Source organism: Uloborus diversus, chromosome 6 (genome assembly GCF_026930045.1).
Source record: "Uloborus diversus isolate 005 chromosome 6, Udiv.v.3.1, whole genome shotgun sequence".
Lineage (NCBI taxonomy): Eukaryota > Metazoa > Arthropoda > Arachnida > Araneae > Uloboridae > Uloborus > Uloborus diversus.
In genome coordinates, this window is record NC_072736.1 from 144492231 (window position 1) to 144513549 (window position 21319).

Consider the following 21319-nt stretch of genomic DNA (forward strand, 5'->3'; position numbering starts at 1 on the left):
TGGCAATGAAGCCGCAGACATCTTGGCTAAAAGAGGCTGTTCAGAGTTGCCCAACAAGGACTTCACATTAACTTATAAGGAAATTTTCTCTATGAAGAAACAAGGAGACAGGCAAGTCTGGATCATCCCTCCCGCCCATCCCTGGTACTGCAGGAAGACCCCGGGAGGCTCGTTAGATTTCGAGAGTGACAGACATGATCAAACGGCCGTCTCGAGACTCATAAGTGGTTATCTGAAGAACATGATTTTCGACTCTGGGTGTAAGATCTTCTCTTTGTGCAGCAAATGCAATCTGAAACCGGCATCCCCCGACCACATCCTTGATTGTTTGGGGTTCACTCTGGCACATGTCTGTGCTAGCCCACTACTGGTGCTTGACTTCGCTAGGGTTCATGGCATCATGAATCTGATCTAGCTGCCGCTGGATCAATGAAGGATTGTAAACAACAACAACAACAGATTTTATTACAATACAAAGAATTCAGAAGAACACCCAGGGCAGTAGGCGGGAATCGAACCCACGCCTCTCTGCTTGCAAGCAGTTGCTAAGCAATACCGCTCGGCCACCGAGGCCCCGGGATTATCCATAAACCCGTTTATCTTTTCTTTTTTTTCTTTTCTTTCTTTTTTTTTTTTTTGTGAAAAGATATGTGCAATGAGACTCTATTCTTTCGCAATGTTGTGTCCTACTACAGAATAATCTATTTTTAACATTTTGATGATAATAACGAAAAGAATTAAGGAGCCTTTTTTTTTCCATTTTAGGCAAATATTTCTCAAATGTTTCCCACATATAGTAGCGTAGCCAAGGAGGTGGACAGGGGGGTTATATCCCCCTCCCATGAAGCAACAAAATCAATGAAAGAGCCTAAAATTGCATTTTTCGGTTTTTAATTTCTAAAAATTTCGTATGACCCCCACCCCTCATGAAAATGTTCCCGCTACGCCACTCTCCACAGGCAATTCACTAATGATTAAACTTTTAATCGAAGTTAATACTTCTTATAAAGTGCAACTTTTCTAGGTCGAGCTACACTAAAAGAGTGGTATTTGCATTTATATGGTACGACTGAAGACCCAGGTTCACAGCCAACTACTCCAGCTCCGCCCACAACAACGCCAGCGCCTCGAACGACAGAGAAAGCAACTACACTCCCTTCTGTCGCAACTTCTACCACGAAACCGAGAAGTACGAAGTTAAAAGTGCCCCTTTGGCCAGAACCCACTGCTCAGTATTATCCGCTCACTACTGCCAAAGTACAGGTGTACCCATTAGAGGAAGATAATCCGAAAGCTGATGGAACAAATAGTCTGTCACCAAGCAACAAAAAACAAGAGAAGCCAGACACAGGTACGCGCTTACTACTTCCTTGGCTCTTTGATCGAGATCGCTGTTGGTTTTATAAAAGATGATGAATATTGTTAAATTACCAGAATTTGAATTTAAGCATGAATTAAAAGTGTGGCAATGATGTGTTTTTGAAATTTCTTACTAAAAAGGAAAAGAATGAGATTGATTTCTGATCAATTCATCAATATCAAACATACAAGTTGTTTTGTCTGGCAACCGCATCCATTTTCTATTTTCTTTCGAAAACTATTAATAAAAATTTTATGAGAGATTAAAATTAAAAAAATATTAATTTGTTTCTAAAATACTCCTTGATAGTGTAATTAGATTTACATTAGTCAAATTTTTTTTTAAAACTGCATTTTCAGCGATTTGAAATTAGTTAAACTTATACATTTATTTCAGTGTTGAACAGTTTTTCTTTGTGCATTTAGTTTTCTCTAAAAGGCATTGTAACAACATTAACTTTCATCTGGACCAAACCAATCTAACTTGGCTGCGAAATGTCTTTCATTTTCATGAGAAATGTTAATTTTTTGTTAAAAACTTAACATTGAGTTACAAACATAACATAACATGTTTCTCGAAATTTTAAAAGGTGTTAGAGATTGTAACTCTTATATTTTTTTCGTTTCTGGTTAATACTAAGTACAATATATAGTATGGTTTTTGCATGAAATTTAATGCCCACTTTCAGTTTCTCTTTTCAATGATTTTGAACAATGCAATAACGTCTGGTTTTAATGTACAGCCCTTTAAGAGCTATTTTTGTTAAAGCTCGACACTTTTGATAGTTGATGTCTTCAATTTTCGTAAAAATTTCAGGATGTGTTAGTGGTACTATGATAAGAAAAAGTGAAGCTTCTTTTGTTAAAAACTTATTTGTTTGTCTTTGAGTAGGGGTCAAAGTTTAAGGCCATGAAAAAAAAGAGCTAAATATATGATTGCTTTGCTTCAAAAGCAATGAGTGAACAAAGCCAATTCTTTTAAATAAAGATACTACTTGATACTAGGTACATTCTAGTATAAATATTTTGGTGGCTCACTCATTGATTTGAGGGCAAAGGTCAATTGAAACTGCTACTTTTTAAATTTTTTTGCCTTGTTTGGGCCCATATATCAGAGAATGCCGCGAGTAACCCTCGGAAATTTGTATATGATTAACCACTCACCACAGTATAGTACTAAGAAAAATGTAAAATAGCTTTCGTTTCCCTTGGCTTTAGTAGTTAAACGGTCTCAAAGTCGATGATTTTTTAAAAATGGCCAAGTTTAGAGGTCAATATCTTTGATCGCGACGGGTCAACAACTTTAGGACACAGCTGTAGTTATAGTCCGAGTGGTGTAGTTTAAGGTCCAGGTTAGAAACCCATGGCAACTAATCAACTTTTTTAATTACGCGGTCTCAAAGTTGATAATTTGAAACAACAAAAATAAAAGTTTTAGATCAATTTCTCTACAACGCCTGAGTCAATAACTTTAAGCAAGAGCTGTAATTATGCTCTGTAGTTTTAGACTCATGTCAGGAAACCATGAGATCTAATCACATTACTTAATTAAACGGTCTCAAAAAATGACGATTTCAGTATAAAAGAGCGTTTTTTCACGTGTTTATATGCGTGCTACTCAAAATCTTATGAGCTCAAACTCACATAAATGCTAGAACGAATCAACAGCCAAATGTACTTTAAGCTCCCAAAATTTCATGCTTCCAGTGTAATAAAATTTTCTATAACCTTGACCACAACATGGCAATTCTCAAAAAGCTGAAACGCCAATTTGGAGCACTATATTTTGGAGGTCCTAGATCTTCAGGATTCGGATCTCGGAAACTGAAAATTAGCATCAGGTTAGTGTCAAAGACATCTCTACGCCTCTATAGAATTTCATCCCATTTGGGGATGACCGAGCTGGGACAGTTTGAAAAATCAGGTCAGTTGACGTGGAATCACTCTGTCTTTTGTTATTGTCCAACAAACCTGTAATTTTTTTTTCTTGGCGTTTTTTTTTTTTTTTTACTTTGTATTTGTGCTTTTACTTTTGAGCCAAATTTAATACAGTGGTTTATTTATAAAAGTTTATTACTTAGTAGTGTATATTCAAATTCTACTGTAATTATGAACTCAATCTCTTACCCAATTGCAATCCTCTTCCTAAAATATAGCATTGATTTATGATCATTATAAAATCAAAAATAACTAAAGATGCATGTGAATAGTCACAATGTGATTCCACGTGAACTGACCTAAATTTTTTAAACTGTCCCTGCTCGATCATCCCCGAATGGGATGAAATTTTATAGAGGTGTAGAGATGTCTTTGAAACTAACCTATATGCAAATTTTCAGCTTCCGAGATCCGAGTCCTGATGATGTAGTATCTCCAAATTATAATGCTCCAAAATGGCAGATCAGCTTTGTGAGAAGAATCGCCATGTTGCTGGTCAAGGTTACAGAAAATTTTATTACACTGGAAGCATGAAATTTTGGGAGCTTAAAGTACTTTTGGCTGTTGATTCGTTCTAGTATTTATGTGAGTTTGAGCTCATAAGATTTTGAGTAGCACGCATATAAACTCGTGAAAAAACGCTCTTTTATACTAAAATCATCATTTCTGAGACCGTTTAAGTAAGTAATATGATTAGATCTCATGGTTTTCTGACATGAGTCTAAAACTACACTACGTAGAGCATAATTACAGCTCTTGCTCTAAGTTATTGACTTAGGCGTTATAAATTGACCTAAAATTTTGATTCTTGTTGTTTCAAATTATCAACTTTGAGACCACCGTAATTAAAAAAGTTTATTAGTTGCCATGGGTTTCTAACCTGGACCTTAAACTACACCACTTGGACTATAACTACAACTGTGTCCCAAATTTTTTGACCCGTCGCGATCACCTCTAAACTTGGCCATTTTTAAAAAATCATCGACTTTGAGATCGTTGAACTACTAAAGCCAAGGCAAACGAAAGCTATTTTATAATTATCTTAGTACTATACTGTGGTGAGTAGTTAATCATATACAAATTTTCGAGGGTTACTCAAGGCTTTAGCAGATATCCTTGCCCAAACAAGGCAAAAAAAATTTTAAAAAATGCATTTTCAATTGACCTTTGCCCTCAAAGACATGAGTGAGTCACCAAAATATTTATACTAGAATGAACCTAGTATCACGTAGTATTCTTATTTAAAAGAATTAGCTCTGTTCACTCATTGCTTTTGAAGCAAATCAGACATATATTTCGCTCTTTTTTCTCACGACCCTAAACTTTGACCTCCACTCAAGGGACAACAAGTCAAATTCGAGAGGAAAGAAGCTTCACTTTTTCTTATCGCAATAGTAGTAAAATATCCTGAAAGTTTCAGGAAAATTGAAGGTGTCGACTATCAGGCCCCCATTCACTTTGTCCAGCTTTAAAAAAAAATGACTCTTAATATAAACTGTTTTTTTTCGTATGAAATAGTTCGAACGGATGCAAGCTGTGAAAAACATCTTTAACTTTATTTCAGAAGAAAAATTCTTGTAACGTATCTTTTTCTTATGTAGTAGCTAAAGCTCTAGATTAGCGGTCGCCCGTCGTCAACGGGGGACCATTTCATGGAAAATAACTCCCAAAAAATCAAGTTTTAGTCGCTAAAAATGGCGACCATGCGTTTTTTTATTTGTTAAAAACCATATCGTATATCGTGCTACCATAACACGCTTCCAATCCTGAGCCATTCAACACATCAGTCAACTCCACCTTGACAACGTAAGTTGGAGCAAACTCCTTTTACTTTATACATATATATATATATATATATATATATATATATATATATATACACTGCTCGACATAGAAAATGCAACACCAAGAAGGAGTGTTCAGAAATTTATGCAAATTTTAGAGTAGACGTACATCACTGAGTTATGTAAATGATGTGAAATGCGCAGCTCTCCGATGCACGTGAAGTAAGATATAAGGGAAGGAACTTGCAGAATGGGCAATATTCGTGTCGTTATTTCTGACTGGAGAATTATCGAAGAAATTTTGTTTTTGTCTTGAAGGATACGTTTAACACGAGAGAATACCAGGCCGCCGTCAACGAAGGCACTTCCATCAGACAGACGATTTTACGAGGGGTATGGTGGTCGGACTAAGAAGGGGAGGTTGGTCCGTACGTCAAATCGCAGCTGATACCCACATGGATGCGAGCACGGTGCATCAGCTGTGCCGAAGATGGTTGGAACAACGAAATGTGGGAAGATTGAGGGGTGCAGGGGCAGCCAGATTGACGTCAGAACGCGTGGATTGACGCATCCACCGACAAGCTGTAGCAGACCCACAAGTCACTTGTTCCTCGATTCTGCAGTAGGTGCAAGATACCCTGAATGTGTTCCCGTGTCAACCAGAACCATTTCCCCTTCGTTTGGTCGCACGTGGTCTGCAATCACGGTTTCCGCTAAGAAGACTGCCATTGACCCCACAACATAGACAGCAACGTTTAGTATGGTGCCGGGCTAGAGCGACGTGGATGACAGAATGGCGAAATGTCGTGTTCTCAGATGAATCCCGCTTCTGTTTATGCAGTGATAGTCTCCGCATACGTGTGTGGCGTCAACGTGGAGACAGATCTAATCCGGCAGTAACTGTGGAACGTCCCACAACACGACAACGTGGCATAATGGTTTGGGGTGCAATTGCGTACAATACCATATCACCTCTAGTTCGTACTCAGGGCACTATGACTGCCCAACGATACTTGGATAATGTGCTGCGGCCGGTGGCAATCCCTTCAAGGGCTACCTAATGCAATTTTTCAGCAGCATAACGCCCGACCACACAGTGCTCGCATCTGCCAACATGCTCTCCAAGGCACACAGATGCTTCCCTGGCCACCATACTCTCCTGACCTGTCACCAATCGAACATGTGTGGGATGTGATTGAACGCCGTTTGCAGACTCTGTCCCTGCCTCGTTCAGAAGACGAACTGTGGCAAATGGTTGAAAGGGAATGGAGAGCCATCCCTCTGGACACCACCCGCACCCTTATTGACTCCATGCCTAGACGTGTTTCTTCGTGTATCGCTGTCCGCGGTGGTTCTACATCCTACTGAGCCGACGCCGTTCTCGCTCTGTATTCTGCCTATCATTTTGAAATTATGATCATTTATTATTCCTTGCTGTCTCTGTCTTTTTTCCAAATTTCATCACTTACTGACCACTCCTTCTTGGTGTTGCATTTTCAATGTCGAGCAGTATATATATATATATATATATATATATATATATATATATATATATATATATATATATATATATATATATATATATATATATAAGCCAAATACCAAATATTAAACAATTTATATAAAAAATAATGATGAGAAAAAGGAAAATTGCAAGCAGCTATTTAATGGGAAAAGACAAAGTATGAATCCATAGCTCATCAGCCGCGGAGGATTCAATAAATATGGTCAAAAGACCAAAAAATTTAACTATGAACTAAAAGAGAGTGTGCATATTTTTTATATTTACTTGGCTTTTTAGTTTTGCTGCGTTGCGCACATATGGGCTTTTGGTGTGGTCTTTTCGATATTTTTCACTTTTATTATAATTATATATATATATATATATATATATATATATATATATATATATATATATATATATATATATATATATATTGCTGCATGTATACTTTTTACAAAATGGCTACTAAAAGTTCAAAGCGACTACCGTTTTTTGTGACTCTGGTAGTCAGTGGCTACTTTTCAGAATTCCTAGTCCAGAGCATTAGTGGTAGCTCCAAAAGAATTTACTTTACGATACAGTTTCTTTTTGGTATCGTTTTCTTTTCAGCGGCAAAGAATTGCATTGGGGGAGGGGGAGTGATATGCTTCCCTCGATTTCTCATAAAGATTAACTTTAAAGTATTAAAGTATTTCCTTTTGTTGTTTGCTTGATCCGTTGTTTTGGGAGTGACTTTTGTGCGTACATATATGCTCTTTAATCCAGAAATTTTAAATTTACACCTTTAAATCTTATGTGTTGCAGCTTAATGTAAAATATCAACTTTCTAAAAAACTCTTTGTATTTAAAAAATTATAATTTTTACGCAACATGTGCATCAATTTTTTTTTTTTTTTAATTTTTTACTTCGTATTGTAATATCTAATAGTTACTTAGATTTAAATATACAAAAATTGAAAGCCAACGATAAAAATTCCTCTCTTACAATGAAAATGTATACGAGAAAGAGTCACTCCCTCAACAATAAATTAAACATTTTATAAGGGCAAAATGGAAGTGTTTAAAGATGTTTAAGGGGTTCGGAAAACATTTAATTTCCTACTCATTTTTATAAAACATTACTGGATCGACTAAGGCAGTACTTTCTTAAAAGAAGTCAGTTTGGGAGGAGAAAGGCAGCTTGCTATTTCCAAGGGGAAAAATGCATTTTGACGATAATAAATAACCTTCCTTTGTTCGTAAATATTATCTTCAAATTTTGTAGAGATTTTGTAGAGAATTCTAATTTTGTAGAGATTGTGTGTTTGAAGTCTACAGGTATTTAATTAAGAATATGGCGCAAAATCCACTTATTTAATTAACATTTTGCTGGTGTCAAGGTTGAATCAGTACTTTCATCTAGTGCATCTCTCGTTTATTTTTTCTGTACTAGGAAAGTACATGGCTTGCCACTCATCATACGTTTTATACAAAAGATATTGGAGTGATTTTGGTTCATAGTATAGTCCATCTCACAATTGTTTTCAGTCGTCTTCGACCTATCTTAGTGGTTCCCAAAGTGGTCCACAGTGTCCCCCAGGTGTCCGCCGCTGTCTGGAAAGGGTCCTTGCAAACAAAAGAGAAAGTTAGGGGTCCATGAGATTCAAATAGCGGTCTACGAGCCTGGATTCTATATAAGCAAATTTGCACTGAAATTGTGACGTTTTATAACTTTAAAACAGCACCAAACAGATTTTACTCCTTTGTACTTACATACCTGCTAATTTATATGAAATAATAGTAATACAAGATTATCCCAGATAGAAAAACTACACCTGAATTCGGATTGACATCATTTCTTATTTTATGGATTCTCTCCCTGATTTGCGTTTTGTGCCATCATTATCATAAAAAGTATAAACAAAAATGTTAAGCTTTTCTCTTCAGCTTGTTCTCCTTTTATTTTAAATTTTATTTTCTAGTCTACAGTACACCCTGTCAAACTGATCCGTTTATTATTGTTTAAAAATTCAACGTTTGAAGAGCCCTCTCACTGTTGTGTTAACTTCTTATTCCAACCGTTATATTTCCATATTTTTTGCTTACATCTGGCTGTCTTAGAACACGTAGGGTAAAATTAAACCATCTGATCGCTGTTATGGGAACGATCCCTAAAAAGGGGGAATGTCCAAAAAAAATTAGCGAACTCGACAAGGAGTTTAAGGAACAAAAATGTTTGAGAACTCCTGACCTATCTACTGAAAAACCGGCTGAAAATTAGAAATCGAGGTTATTAAAATGCATTCACAAAGAAACTTTTTTTCGTGAATCATCATCGTAATATTTTTACTTCGTTTTACGAAGCAAAGAAAGTATTGTATTCACGAAAAATTTTTGACCCAAAAATAGGCCTTAATTTCCATTTTGCTCGCCCCCGAAAGAAAATGTTGAGTTTTTTTTCAACCCGACCACACGTGGATATATGTCTAAGAACGTATATACACCCGAAATATCCATTTTGACGATCCCCGAATTACAACGATTTTTCTCGTGACTTCTGCATGTATGTATGTATGTATGTCCGTATGTATCTCGCATAACTCAAAAACGGTATGTCCTAGAAAGTTGAAATTTGGTACGTTGACTCTTAGTGGGGTCTAGTTAAGCACCACCCCCTTTTTGGTTGCATTCGGATGTTCCTAAGGTCGCTGCAAGGTCTTTTACACCTTTTTTGGGGGGAAATCATTGTTAATGCCAATGCAAACTGAAGTGGTGTTTTATAATTTGGTAAACACTTGGCAACATGTCGCCAAACTTTTGGTCGCCAAGATTTTTCGCCAACTTGGCAACAAATTTTGTGGGGTTTTTTTTTATATATAAATTTGCTTTCATTTTGGCCACTATTGGCGATATTCAGAGTTAACCATTGAATCACATTAAAATGTCCAATATTGGGAAAATTAAAAACGTTTTTTTGCTTCAGTTCCCAACAAACTTGGGGCAAAAATATTTAAAATGTTTCGTTGCTTACTCCAAGGCACTCTATTATCATTAAATTGGCGTAAAAGGAAGTCATGGGATGCACGCATCAGCTCGTTTTTTCTTACAATTTTTCAAGCTGCATGCATATAAAACAATTGATTGCAGCAGTTTGGCGAGTGACAATAATAGTGAGACAAACAGTAACTTGTTTTACCCTCTGGGTATTGCATGACGTAAAAATGACGTTGAAGGCAAGAAGTTTTCCGATTTTGTTACATTACTAGTTGCGTTGCCAGGCTATCACAGAAAAAAAAAGATGTGTCAAGAAGTGACATATGTTCAACAATCAAACTTAAATAAAATAAGAAAAAAATAGTGCAAAATTCTCGACAGCGTGCAGAAAAGAGCAATTTTATGACTCAAAATTTAAATTTAGACCTGTTTGGTTGTTTTAATCCCCCCCCCCATGTCAATTACCAATCATCAACGGACCACAGTGCCAAATTTTGCAAAAATTTGACGTAAACTGTGGATTTGTACCACAGTTTTGTTTTGACCACATACTGCCATATTTGTGATCAATCTAAGCATTTTGTTGCTTCCTGACAGAAGTAATAATTGTGTAGTTTTTTATGTGCTGAATAAAGACATTTTCTTTCCCTTAAAGCATTACCGTATTGTACAAAGAAAATATTTTCTTTCCTGTTGGCACCAAATTAAGAAAATAAGATTATGGTTGCTTTGATGTATAAAAAAGTTTTGCAATAACGAAACGAACTTTTTTGTAACAACATCTATACGAAACATAAAGAGCTTTTTGTGTCCTATGTTGATTTAATTTCTTGTGGAATACAATATAGATTCAATATTGTATGAACATGTCGAACGCAGTGAATGAACTTTATTGTGTCGCATAAGCTGAAATTGTTTCACCGAGAAAATATTTTGCCGAATAAAGAAGAAGAAATTAACTCCCTCTTATAGTCTTATTTGTGTGTATACGGGTTGAAAGAGGGTGATCTCTAATTTTGTAAACATACGCGATATGTAACTGACGTATCTGATAGAGATACTTATGCGCTGAAGATAAAAATGTTTCTGTAATCGAATCTCTATCTTTTTTTTCTGTCTTCTACGGATGAGGAAAAAAAATGCCCTCAGTGCGTATGAATGCATTAAATTCAATTACTAGATTCAGTGTGTGTCCACCCGTAAGATCGAAAGTTATGCTGGTAAAAAAGGAGTTATATATATTGTGTACAAAGTACTATTTTATAAACTAAATTGCTTTATTCAATTTAAAATAACACATGAAGAGTATACAAATAATAGGAATAATAGGTTAAACAAAATTTACATATGACAGCTGTTCCAAAAGGATAGGTCCATTGAGCCAAACATCAAATTATTGTTGAATTACTAAGAACTTTTTGTACCTTTTTTCTGAATTAGCACATAAATCCTATTCGGCATGGACAATCAACAAGTTTTAGCAACAATTTGTCTGGATTTATGACCATTCGGTAGAAATAGCCATTTTCAAGTATGCAATAGTGTTGTAATGCATTCCGCGTGCATACACCGCTCTTGCGAGTATACCTCACATGTTTTCTACCGGATTCAGGTCAGGGCTGCAAGGTGGCCAATCGATAACATGTGCACCATTATCCAGAAACCATTCGAAAGTGGACTTTGCAGTGTGCACAGAAGCGTTATCTTGTTGGAACATGAAGAATGGGCCCCTAATGTGCTCTGATCGTGGAAGAAAATATTGTTCAAGCAACTACTGATAGCCTGCAGCAGTCAAACGATTGTCTACAAATGCTATATCAGTTTTTCCAGCACTTCCGAATCCGGCACATACCATAACGGAACCACCACCAGCTTGCCTCTTCGAGAATATCTGTCTATCGTTTACGCAGATCGTGCCAGTAATACTGCCAGCCATCTGGACCATCCAGGTTGAATTTCTTTTCATCGCTGAATATCATACGATGCCAATCTTGTTTCCAGGCCATCACTTTCTTTGCGAAATTCGATCTCTTTTCTTTGTGCTTTTTAGTCAATTCTGGAGCCGCTTTAATCTTCACGTAAACTAAATTGGCGAAATTTACTACTCTGTGGACTGTAGATTTTGATATTGGAGGATTTTGTTGTCTGCCTAAAGTGGATAAGCTTATATTTCTGGATTTTAAGTCCTTTACGATAGTCCTTCTTTGTTGGGGTGTCACTTTTGATGGACGGCCAGATGTTTTTTTTACTGCCATAAGCATTTCTAAGTCGTAAAAAATTGCTTAAAACATTATGCGATCTATTTAAAAGCTTACCTATTTCTCTATTTGATTTTCCACACTTTTTAAATTCTTCAATTTTTCCTTGCTCAACCAGCGAAAGACTGCAACGACGACCCATTTCGTTTGCTTACAACGTGATGCTTAAATCTGTTTAAATACCTCCACAGCAGCCAGCAAAATCTCGCAGTAAGACTAAGCTACGAGATTTATGCAAATTTTTTGGAAATAAACGTGGTTAGAGTAAAAAAATCTGAACGTGGACCTATCTTTTAGAAACGGTCTAAAAATGAAAATTTGAATAAAATAAAAAGGAATTGTTGAGTTTTACGAAATTTCTTCATAAATAGTATAACAATTACTGATTAATTATCTGTACCAAAAAAGTGATTCTTATTTTCAATTAAGAGTCAAAACTTTGAAAGATACGGGTGCGCCTATCATTTCGATACGCACTGTACATTTTGCTATAAAAACATTTTACAGAACTTGTGTCAAACTGCGCTATTCTGGGATGCATTTATTGCCTTTGAAAAATTAAACATTTTCAGCTTCGGATTTTATAGGTTTATTCTACTTTTATATGGTAATATTTTCGTTTAATATAACAGATCTGTTAATATTAATGTGTTGAAAGATTTTCAATCAAACATAAAAATGGCGGAAGTTTATTTTACTACGAGTGATACCCGCACGGCTTTTTCCGTAGTAGAAAATTAAAAGGTCATTTGGTTCACCTGTATATTTTCAAATAATGAATGACGAATTTCTCGCTAACTTGCTATGTTCATTTACTCGCCCACGTTATGGTAATTTGCTCTTCCACGTTATGTTAATTTGCTAGTCCACGTTATGGTAATTTTTTCGTAGACGTTATGATAATTTGCTCGGTAAAATGTTCTTAAAATTGGAATAGAAAAAGAACAAAATCGAATTTTTGAAAAATTGCTTTGAGGTGCACACCCCCATTAGACAAACTAATTTTATGCCAAATTTCAAGGAAATCGTTCGAACGGTCTATGCGCTATGCGTGTCACAGAGATCCAGACAGAGAGAGATCCCGATATCCAGATAGAGATACTTTCAGCTTTATTATTAGTAAAGAAGATAAAGAAGACTATATTGGTGTTAAAGTGAAGAAAAAAAGAACATACTTCAGAATGTTTCTGGGTTAAAAATTGTTCAAATGATTTCTGTGGCATCAACGTTTTACTAAAAAGTCAACAAACGTAGTTTTTTTTTTTTTTTTTCTTTTAACAATCTTAATTTCATGTTAACTAACGAGATTAGCATAAAGTAATATTATAATTAATGACTGTGTTTGATTCTTGTAAAACTAAAACCAAGCATAATATAAAGAAAAAAATTCTGAAATTTCTTTGAACATACATTTTACATCAGTACAAAACAGGCATTCAGCTGAAAAAAATTCATGTACAGTAAACTCCCGATTATCGGCGGTCGGGTTATCCGCGGGTCCTTTCACTGTTTTTTTTTTTTTTTTTGAAACTTGTGATTGTGTTGTTGTTCGCTTTTAGATTTTACACATATTTTTTTAATTCAATGTTAGTAGATGCAATGTAGCAATGTTTTTAGTTATAATTTGAATGAATGTGTGAGTGTTATTAATATTTTTTTATCTATTGCATACACTAAGTATCGTTTTTTACCTATTATTCGGATTATCCGCGGTTTCGCTTATCCGTGGTTATCGTGCCACCCTATTCCGCGGATAATCGGGAGTTTACTGTATATCTCTTTTAAATAATAAGTTCATTTCTGAGACAGTAAGCGATTGTAGTTTTGTTAAACTAGATACATTTATTTGAAACAGTAAGCGTTCATGAGACAGAAAGTGATTGTGCTTGTTTTATTGAACCATGTACATTCTTTTAAAACAAGCGACTGTGCTTGTTTTATTGAACCATGTACATTATTTTAAAACTGTTAGTCATCCCTTAGAGAACAAGCGATTGTGCTTGTTTTATTGAAATATGTACATTCCCCTAAAACAGTTAGCCATTCCCGAAACAGGAAGAGATTGTGCTTGTTTTACTGAGCTATGTACATTTCTATAAAACAGTTAGCCATTCTCGAGGCAGGTAAAGATTGTGCTTCTTTCATTGAACTATGTACATTCTTTAAAGCAGCCATTTCCGAAATAGGAAGCGATTGTGCTTATTTTATTGAACTATGTGCATTCCTTTAAACAAATAGTAATCCCTGAGACGGGAAGTGTTTGTAGTTTTTGTTGAGCTATATGCATTTATCTGAAACAGATAACCATTCATTAGAAATAAAGTGATTGTGCTTGTTTTATTGTACTATATACATTTCTTTAAAACACTTAGCTATTCTCGAGATAGGAAAATACTGTGCTTATTTTATTGAACTACATACATTCCTTTAAAGCAGTTAGCCATTCCTGTAACAGGAAGAGGTTGTGCTTGTTTTATTGAACTATGTATATTCTTTTAAAACAATTAGCCATTCCCAAGACAGGAAGCGATTGTGCTTGTTTATTAAACCATATACATTCCTTTAAAGCAGTTAGCCATTTTTAACACAGGCAGTGGTTGTGTATGTTCTATGGTAAGTGTAAGGAAAAGAAAAAGAATTATTGAAACTTTTATTTTTAATTTTAATTTATTTTATAGTTTAAAAAGTAAATTTAGTTACATACTATTGTAGTGTAGTACTTATAGTAATGTGACTTTCCGTACCACATGTTTGGTGTTCATTTGTTAGAATTAGAACAAGCAAAATCTCTAGAAAAGCGTATAATAAGTAAAAATTTATAAAATCAATTATTAGGAAGCGTTCAATCTGAAAATTAAGCGTTTAAAAAAATCATGATTTATTGAACAATTTTTTGTATGAAAATTTTATATACTTGTTAGAAGTTGTCTAGTGTAATAATTTCAGTTGTCTCTTTTACTTGAAAAATTTACGATTGTCTTTTTTATTAAATAGAGCAAAACCTGAATATTTAGATAAGATTTAAAATTGTGCAATACGGAAAATCGAATTCCTAAAAAATATATTAATCATATGTCAGATTTGTTTTTAGTATGATCCCTTTTATAATTTTGTGTAATATGCTCATATTGAATATTTGACAAGTTTATTACAACTTTCTCCGTCCAAAAAGAGCGATTCTTAGTTAAACTTGTGGAATCGGAAAACTTTGATCATATTTTAGAACTTCTCTAATACCAAACTTGCTTCATCCGTAAAACCCCTTTTTTATCTAATGCTTATGTTTACTAAATAAATTCGTTCAATATGAAAATACTGGTCATGTGTTTGGAGCTTTTTAAGCTGTAATTGTTGAGTTTGAGTTAGTTTTAAGTGAACATTCGGAATGTTAATCATATGTTAAGTTCTATATGTTCAGTTCAAAAATTTCAAATATTCATTAAATATTGTATGTTTCTTTCTTTCTGTTTCTTTTTTTTTCATCATTTATTCAAACTTCTACAATTCAAAATTCTTCGTCTTGTTGCATGTTAAGGAGTAGTCATTCTGAAATATCCGTTCCTTTCTTAGAAAAAGTATTTTCATCATTAATACAGTCTCAATATTATGAGTATTTACTAGATGCTGTTAGTAGATTTAAACCGGAATTCATTCGTTCTTGACTAAAACGTGTACCAAAATGAAAAGAGAAATTTCTCAACCAAAAAGGTTTTTGGAATAGCACTTCCTAATTACAGCTAATTCTACAAATTATAAGCATAGTGTATAACAAGAGCAAATTCTTAGTTTCAGTGCAATTTTTGTAGATGAAATTGAATGTGTAAAGCTTTTGAAAAACATGTATCGATAAATTATGTTATTACTTCTGTACAGTTCTGTCGAACGAATTTTAAATATTGCTGTACAAACTGCATATTTTCTCATAAGAATTTGCAATGTTTGAAGATCGTACACGCACAATGCGTGCTTTAGTCATTTTATTAGTTCTTTTTTCTTCCTCTTTAATTTATTTATTTTTTGTAAATCGGTAACAAAATTGAATGACCCCTTCTTTATTTGTACTTCATTTTATTGACATTATCCTTAAAGTCTTACTTAAATTATTTATTTCTTACTACAAAGTACTTAAAATTATTTTCATGTAAAACATAAAATCAGAGTTTTAAAAAGAAAAAAATAATCCGTTTCATGAGAAAGTTATTTAAAAAAAAAGGAAAAAGAAAGAAAGAAAAGAAGAATGTGTCAAACAATAGCATTTTAAAATTGAAATGTTTGGATTTTTTTTTTAGATTTTTATAAATAAAATTAACAACTTACCTTTTCCCGCTATAGATATCGATGAACAAACTCTCATACCTGATTTACTGCTAGATACGTTGTCCGATTATATATCAGTCCGATAACTGACGTAAGCTTTGAATTCGTGGAATATGAAACTGATGATGACAGTAACGAATAAAAATTTATTTTCCGACGAAAGGAAGAAGCGTTATGAAAACTCAAGAACCTTTAATATATAAAATGAAATTATCGCATAAAGATTGAGAAGAATTAGATGCATAGCATAAAATAAGTGTCCAACTCTTGTTTCGTTTTCGCTTGTAGCTTTTTAGTACGTTTTAGTTAACTGTGAAATGTAAATATTTTTTTTCCTCCACTTAATATTTAACGACTTTTCACAATAAAATGCTTTGTGTACAGTTCTCGTATCTGATTCTTGACTTTCTCTAATCTACTTATCTTTTTAGTTTGTGTTTAGAAAGCTCAAAAAATATTTTTTATTTAAAAAAAATTGTCAAAGGTTGTTTTATAATTTATTAGATTACTCCTCTATTTCTTAGACTAACTTGCACTTTTTGTTTTTCATTTTTATCGCTCAGTATTTTTAAGTAGATATAATCGTTGACAATGTATTGATCTCACAGATTTGTGAGGAAGAAAAAAAGACAAAAACATGGAATTTAACTTTAAATGAGTAATGATGTTTCTTTAATTGACCTGAATTATCTATTATTGAAAGCTAAACTGGCTAGAAAAGAACACTTTCGTTTTGAGATTGGTTTATAGGCTGTGCATTATGTGCATTGCATCTCAGTTTGAAAACTACAAAACTTAGGGTAGTGCAAGAAGAACCCAAAAGGCAATTCTACGAAAAAGCCGCCATTTTGTCAAGCACGTGACAGGTCATATATCTCATTAAAACGTAATGACTTTAAAAGATAACCAGCAAAAGTTTCTGCTTAAAAAATTACACATACTTTACGATTGCTTAAGCAACAAAACATTGTTCATTACCCTTTTAAATTATTATTTTTAAGGAAATATATGAGCTGTCACTTAAAAAAATGTCTGTTTTTACGTTTGGAATGGCCCGAAGACATTTTTAAGAATATCGGGACAGAAAAAAAAATAGATGCCATCAATATAAGTAAAGGCAATCTGCAAATGCGTGTGACTTTCGGATTTTGAAATCATCAGCAGATTTGTTCCGAATAATACCAGGGGAGTACAAAGAACAGTTCAACAGAAATTTGGTAGATAGTTCAGTAATATTTAGGGTATTTTGACTTTCGAATGCTTTTTTGGCCATTCCCTTTTTTTAAGACGTTGCTTGATTGAAATTTTATTTTCCTGGTGAATAAATACTGTTTCAATCATTACCAAGTTGAATGGAATATGTTCCTCAACTGTCTCGCACAAAAAAAAAAAGAAAAAGCTGAAGAAGAAAATGAATGGTCTGTGCGAGACAATAATATGCGCATTTAATTATTTCTTCTAAAAAGACTGTCATAGGTAATAAAGGGGGAGGGGGAGAGAAAACTAAAGTTTCGATTTAGAATTAGTTGAACATATTTTATTCAACGTGCTTGTTGCTATGATGACAGAAAAAGAAACACACAGTGTACAAAATTTACTCTTCACTTCATTTTCTTGTTTGTTATATGTACAGTACATGACATTCACTTTGTACACGCTATTTCGTCGTACACCAGAAAATTCTCTACCTATGTTCTGCAAATGATAACTTCCTCTTGTACTGAAAAGTATATTATAAGCAAGGGTGAAGTTTCTTTCTGCACTGAAAATAATTTCATGAACTGGGGTGTAGTATATTTTCCAGTAAAGAAGCGATCACGATTTCGTATGATATTTTTTATTCATAGTACGGGAAAAGAACACACATAAATCGTAATTTATTTTAAAAGTTGCACCTTAATATCTGAAGAAATCATCGAAAAATATTTTACTCATTCAATACGAAACATACGCAACCGCAGCAACAGAAGTTGCCCAGTTTTCATTTTTTCACACAGTGCACATGTGCGAAAATAAAGTAAGACCGAAATTTCGTTTGCTATTGAGTCCATGGCTCGAAATGAGACGGCACTTTTTTATGACCGACATTAACATGACGAAAAGACGAGAACCATATTCATGCGTGCACATCACAAAATGCTCGCATGTTTTCTATTCCGAGTGTTTTGTGTTTCTTATTACTAACAGTTTGACATTTTGTACTTCTTATACTAATACTTCGTTGAACAAATTCGAACTTATTAACATTAGCTATCTGTTATGCTGATAAATGTACAAAATACTCATAATCTAGTTTTTGCTTTGTCTAATACTAAATACATTCTCACTAACTTCGTCTGGTTAACCACAATCAATTATCTCCAAATTTCTAATTTTGGCACTTATATCCGTTTGCTTCTCCCTGCCTCATATAAGACAAGAAGCTGCATAATGCTGCAGTAGATTCACCTGCTTATTAGCATTATGCAAAGTCAGTTTAAAGTCGTGCACATCGAAGTGTAGCTCACCGTAAATTAAACAAATTAAATGAAAGTAAAATATCACAGAGATTAGTTGATATGTTGGCTTTCATTTTTAGCAGATAATTTGTAACATCCATTGTCCAGCTGAGTCGAACGAAGGTTGTGATACTGAGGTTCTAGACGACTAGCCGTACGTGTTACAATAAAATGATGGAAATTACGTCCTTTTTCGTGATAACAGAAGCATATTGGTTTTACTAGATAAACTCCAGGTATTTGGATACTTTTTTCGCGAACACAAAAGCACGCTCGTTTTACCAGATTTCTTGACTCTGCGGAGCATATGGCTTACCTGACCATTGTGTTCCTCAAAACTGAACATTTAACGATTTTCGGCAACTGCATGTGTTTTTTTTTTAAATTATTTTTAATTCCAGTTGTGCAATTTTTGCTTCTTACTTACGTATAAAGAGCAGAAATGAACTTAAATATATATATATATATAGTTTTATATTTTTTAATGCACAAGTTTTCTACAGTACTTTTGAGTGCTGATTTTAGATGAGAATGAAACTCCTGTCAAGATTTCATACAATTTACTTTTACAATAAACACTTTTTTAGGAATTGCGAGTTTTTTTTTTTTTTTTTTCAGCACAGCAATCGTGTGTGCTTTGTATATTAACCAGATTTTTCAGATAATATACATGAACAACATTTTTCATATTAGTCCATAGGGAGTCTCACAAAACCTGCCAGAACGATCACTCTTTTGTACTCGCGAAACAAGACGTCATTTACAACATTTATGGGTATCAGCTTATACTTTTCTGCTAAATATAAAAGCCACCGCTTCAACTAATCTCTGCGATGTGCTGCGGCTCTGCTAACTTGACGCTTTACCTTGGACGAGCTCATCTATGTTTCGGTTGAAAGAGGAGAAAATCTTATATTGACGCAATACCAACAATCCCCATCGCAACGCAAAGCGACACACATCACCCCTATTTCAAAAAAGGGAATCATTTAAGCCTTAGTAAAACGTAACGTAACTGTTCAGAGACCGACTACACTTTAACTTTCATCAATCTTAATTGTCTTAAATCTTATATTGGCACAACGCCAACAATCGCTATCGCAACTCAAAGCGACTCACTTCACCCCTACTTCAACAAATCATTTAAGCCTCGGCAAAACATAAGTTAACTCGTCAGAGCCAGACTATACTTTACTTTCATTTAACTTTTGAACTTCTACTTTCTGTTGCACAACTTTATGTGCGCGGCTTTAAATTCTCCTTGTATTACCCATACATTTATTGCAGATGCGCTGAGCTTCCAACATATTATGAGTAGGTATGTCACTCGTTATTTTCAAACGATTTTCTGTAATAAATGTTGCGTTATGTTCCCTCTCTTGCATGCTGTGCTAAGACTAAATGTTTTGCCCTTTACTCCGTGTTTGTAGCAATACTTTTCCTTGTTTTGCTTTGTAATATTGTGCTTCTATTTTTTGCTTGGAATGGCTTGGCTTTCTTTATCTTGTTGTATTCCGTACGAATAAATGTACATGTTCTACAATGTTTTGTCTTGCATTAGACTTTTCTTTTTGAGTCATTATTGAGAGTTTCCCTATTTGTTTTTATATGCTACATGTACGTAAATGTATGAACAATCAAAACAGAAGCAGGCCAAACATTGAAGTATACAAATGATAAAAATTTAAAATTTACATGGTAAATATTAAAGTGAAATAAATGTACCAAATCTTAAATTATTTTTTACAGATTCACACAAAGCAAAAAACAATAAAAATATGTACTAACTTCTTAAAATTTCAGTGGATATTTCCATGTACGTTTCGTGTGTCTTTACTTTTATCGTAAAAAAAACGTTTTGAAATGAAAAAAAACTAAAAACATAAAAAGGTACATAATGATTTATGTATTTATGTTAAGTAATACGTACGTTGTAATGTATTTATGTTAAGTAAATATAATTTACATTATGCACAAATTTATAACACTACAAAACCTGAATAGTGTTTTCTATTCCACTTCTTCGGAATTTAATATTTTTCTTTGACTTAGTAAATAAAATCGAATTCTCCAATTTTTATACAAATAAAGACTTTTAAATACATACTTCCATAAAATATAAAATGTTCTTCAGAAACGAACGAGAAAAACAACATCAACATTTCATCGAAACATTCCAACTCTTCTGTCTCATTTCTTTTAGTTTTGCCATTTCAAAAGACAATAAAGCGCAGACGATAGTTAAATCAGTGGAACTTTTCACACAATAATAAATTAATAAATAACGAATTTAACTCTCCGCAGACGATAAATTTACAAATAGCAGCAATAATGTTATCAATTACTCACACTATTCGAATCTAAACCCTTTAAAAAATGTACAAACATATTTTTCATGTTGAAAGATGTAATGTACAAACACAAACATATTTTTCATGTTTCAGAGAATGATACCAAACTTGCCATCCGCCCTAATGGGAATTTGTTTTAACTCGTTTAGCTTAAAAATAACTTTCTGCTCAGCTCGTCTTTCGTATTCGCAAATCCTCAAATGTTTTAAAAGTTGGTAATTGACACGGTTTTGTTTGAGGAGAAAAAAAAAGGTACCTTGAAGTTTTGCATGATAACAAATAACAATTCTTATTGCAGTTCCAAAAAAGGAAACAACTGAAACATTGTTGATTAAAA

At 33.8% G+C, this 21319-nt stretch overlaps 1 protein-coding gene across 3 annotated transcripts in view; it reads left to right on the forward strand.

Annotated features, from left to right (window-relative positions):
- LOC129223976 (furin-like protease 1, isoforms 1/1-X/2) overlaps positions 1-21319 on the forward strand; it is a 414934-nt gene that overhangs the window by 363665 nt on the left and 29950 nt on the right. For all 3 annotated transcript variants that reach the window (XM_054858365.1, XM_054858364.1, XM_054858366.1), the window contains exon 14: positions 1025-1351. In XM_054858365.1, coding sequence (XP_054714340.1) covers positions 1025-1351 — 327 coding nt within the window. The remainder of the gene's footprint in view (positions 1-1024; positions 1352-21319) is intronic.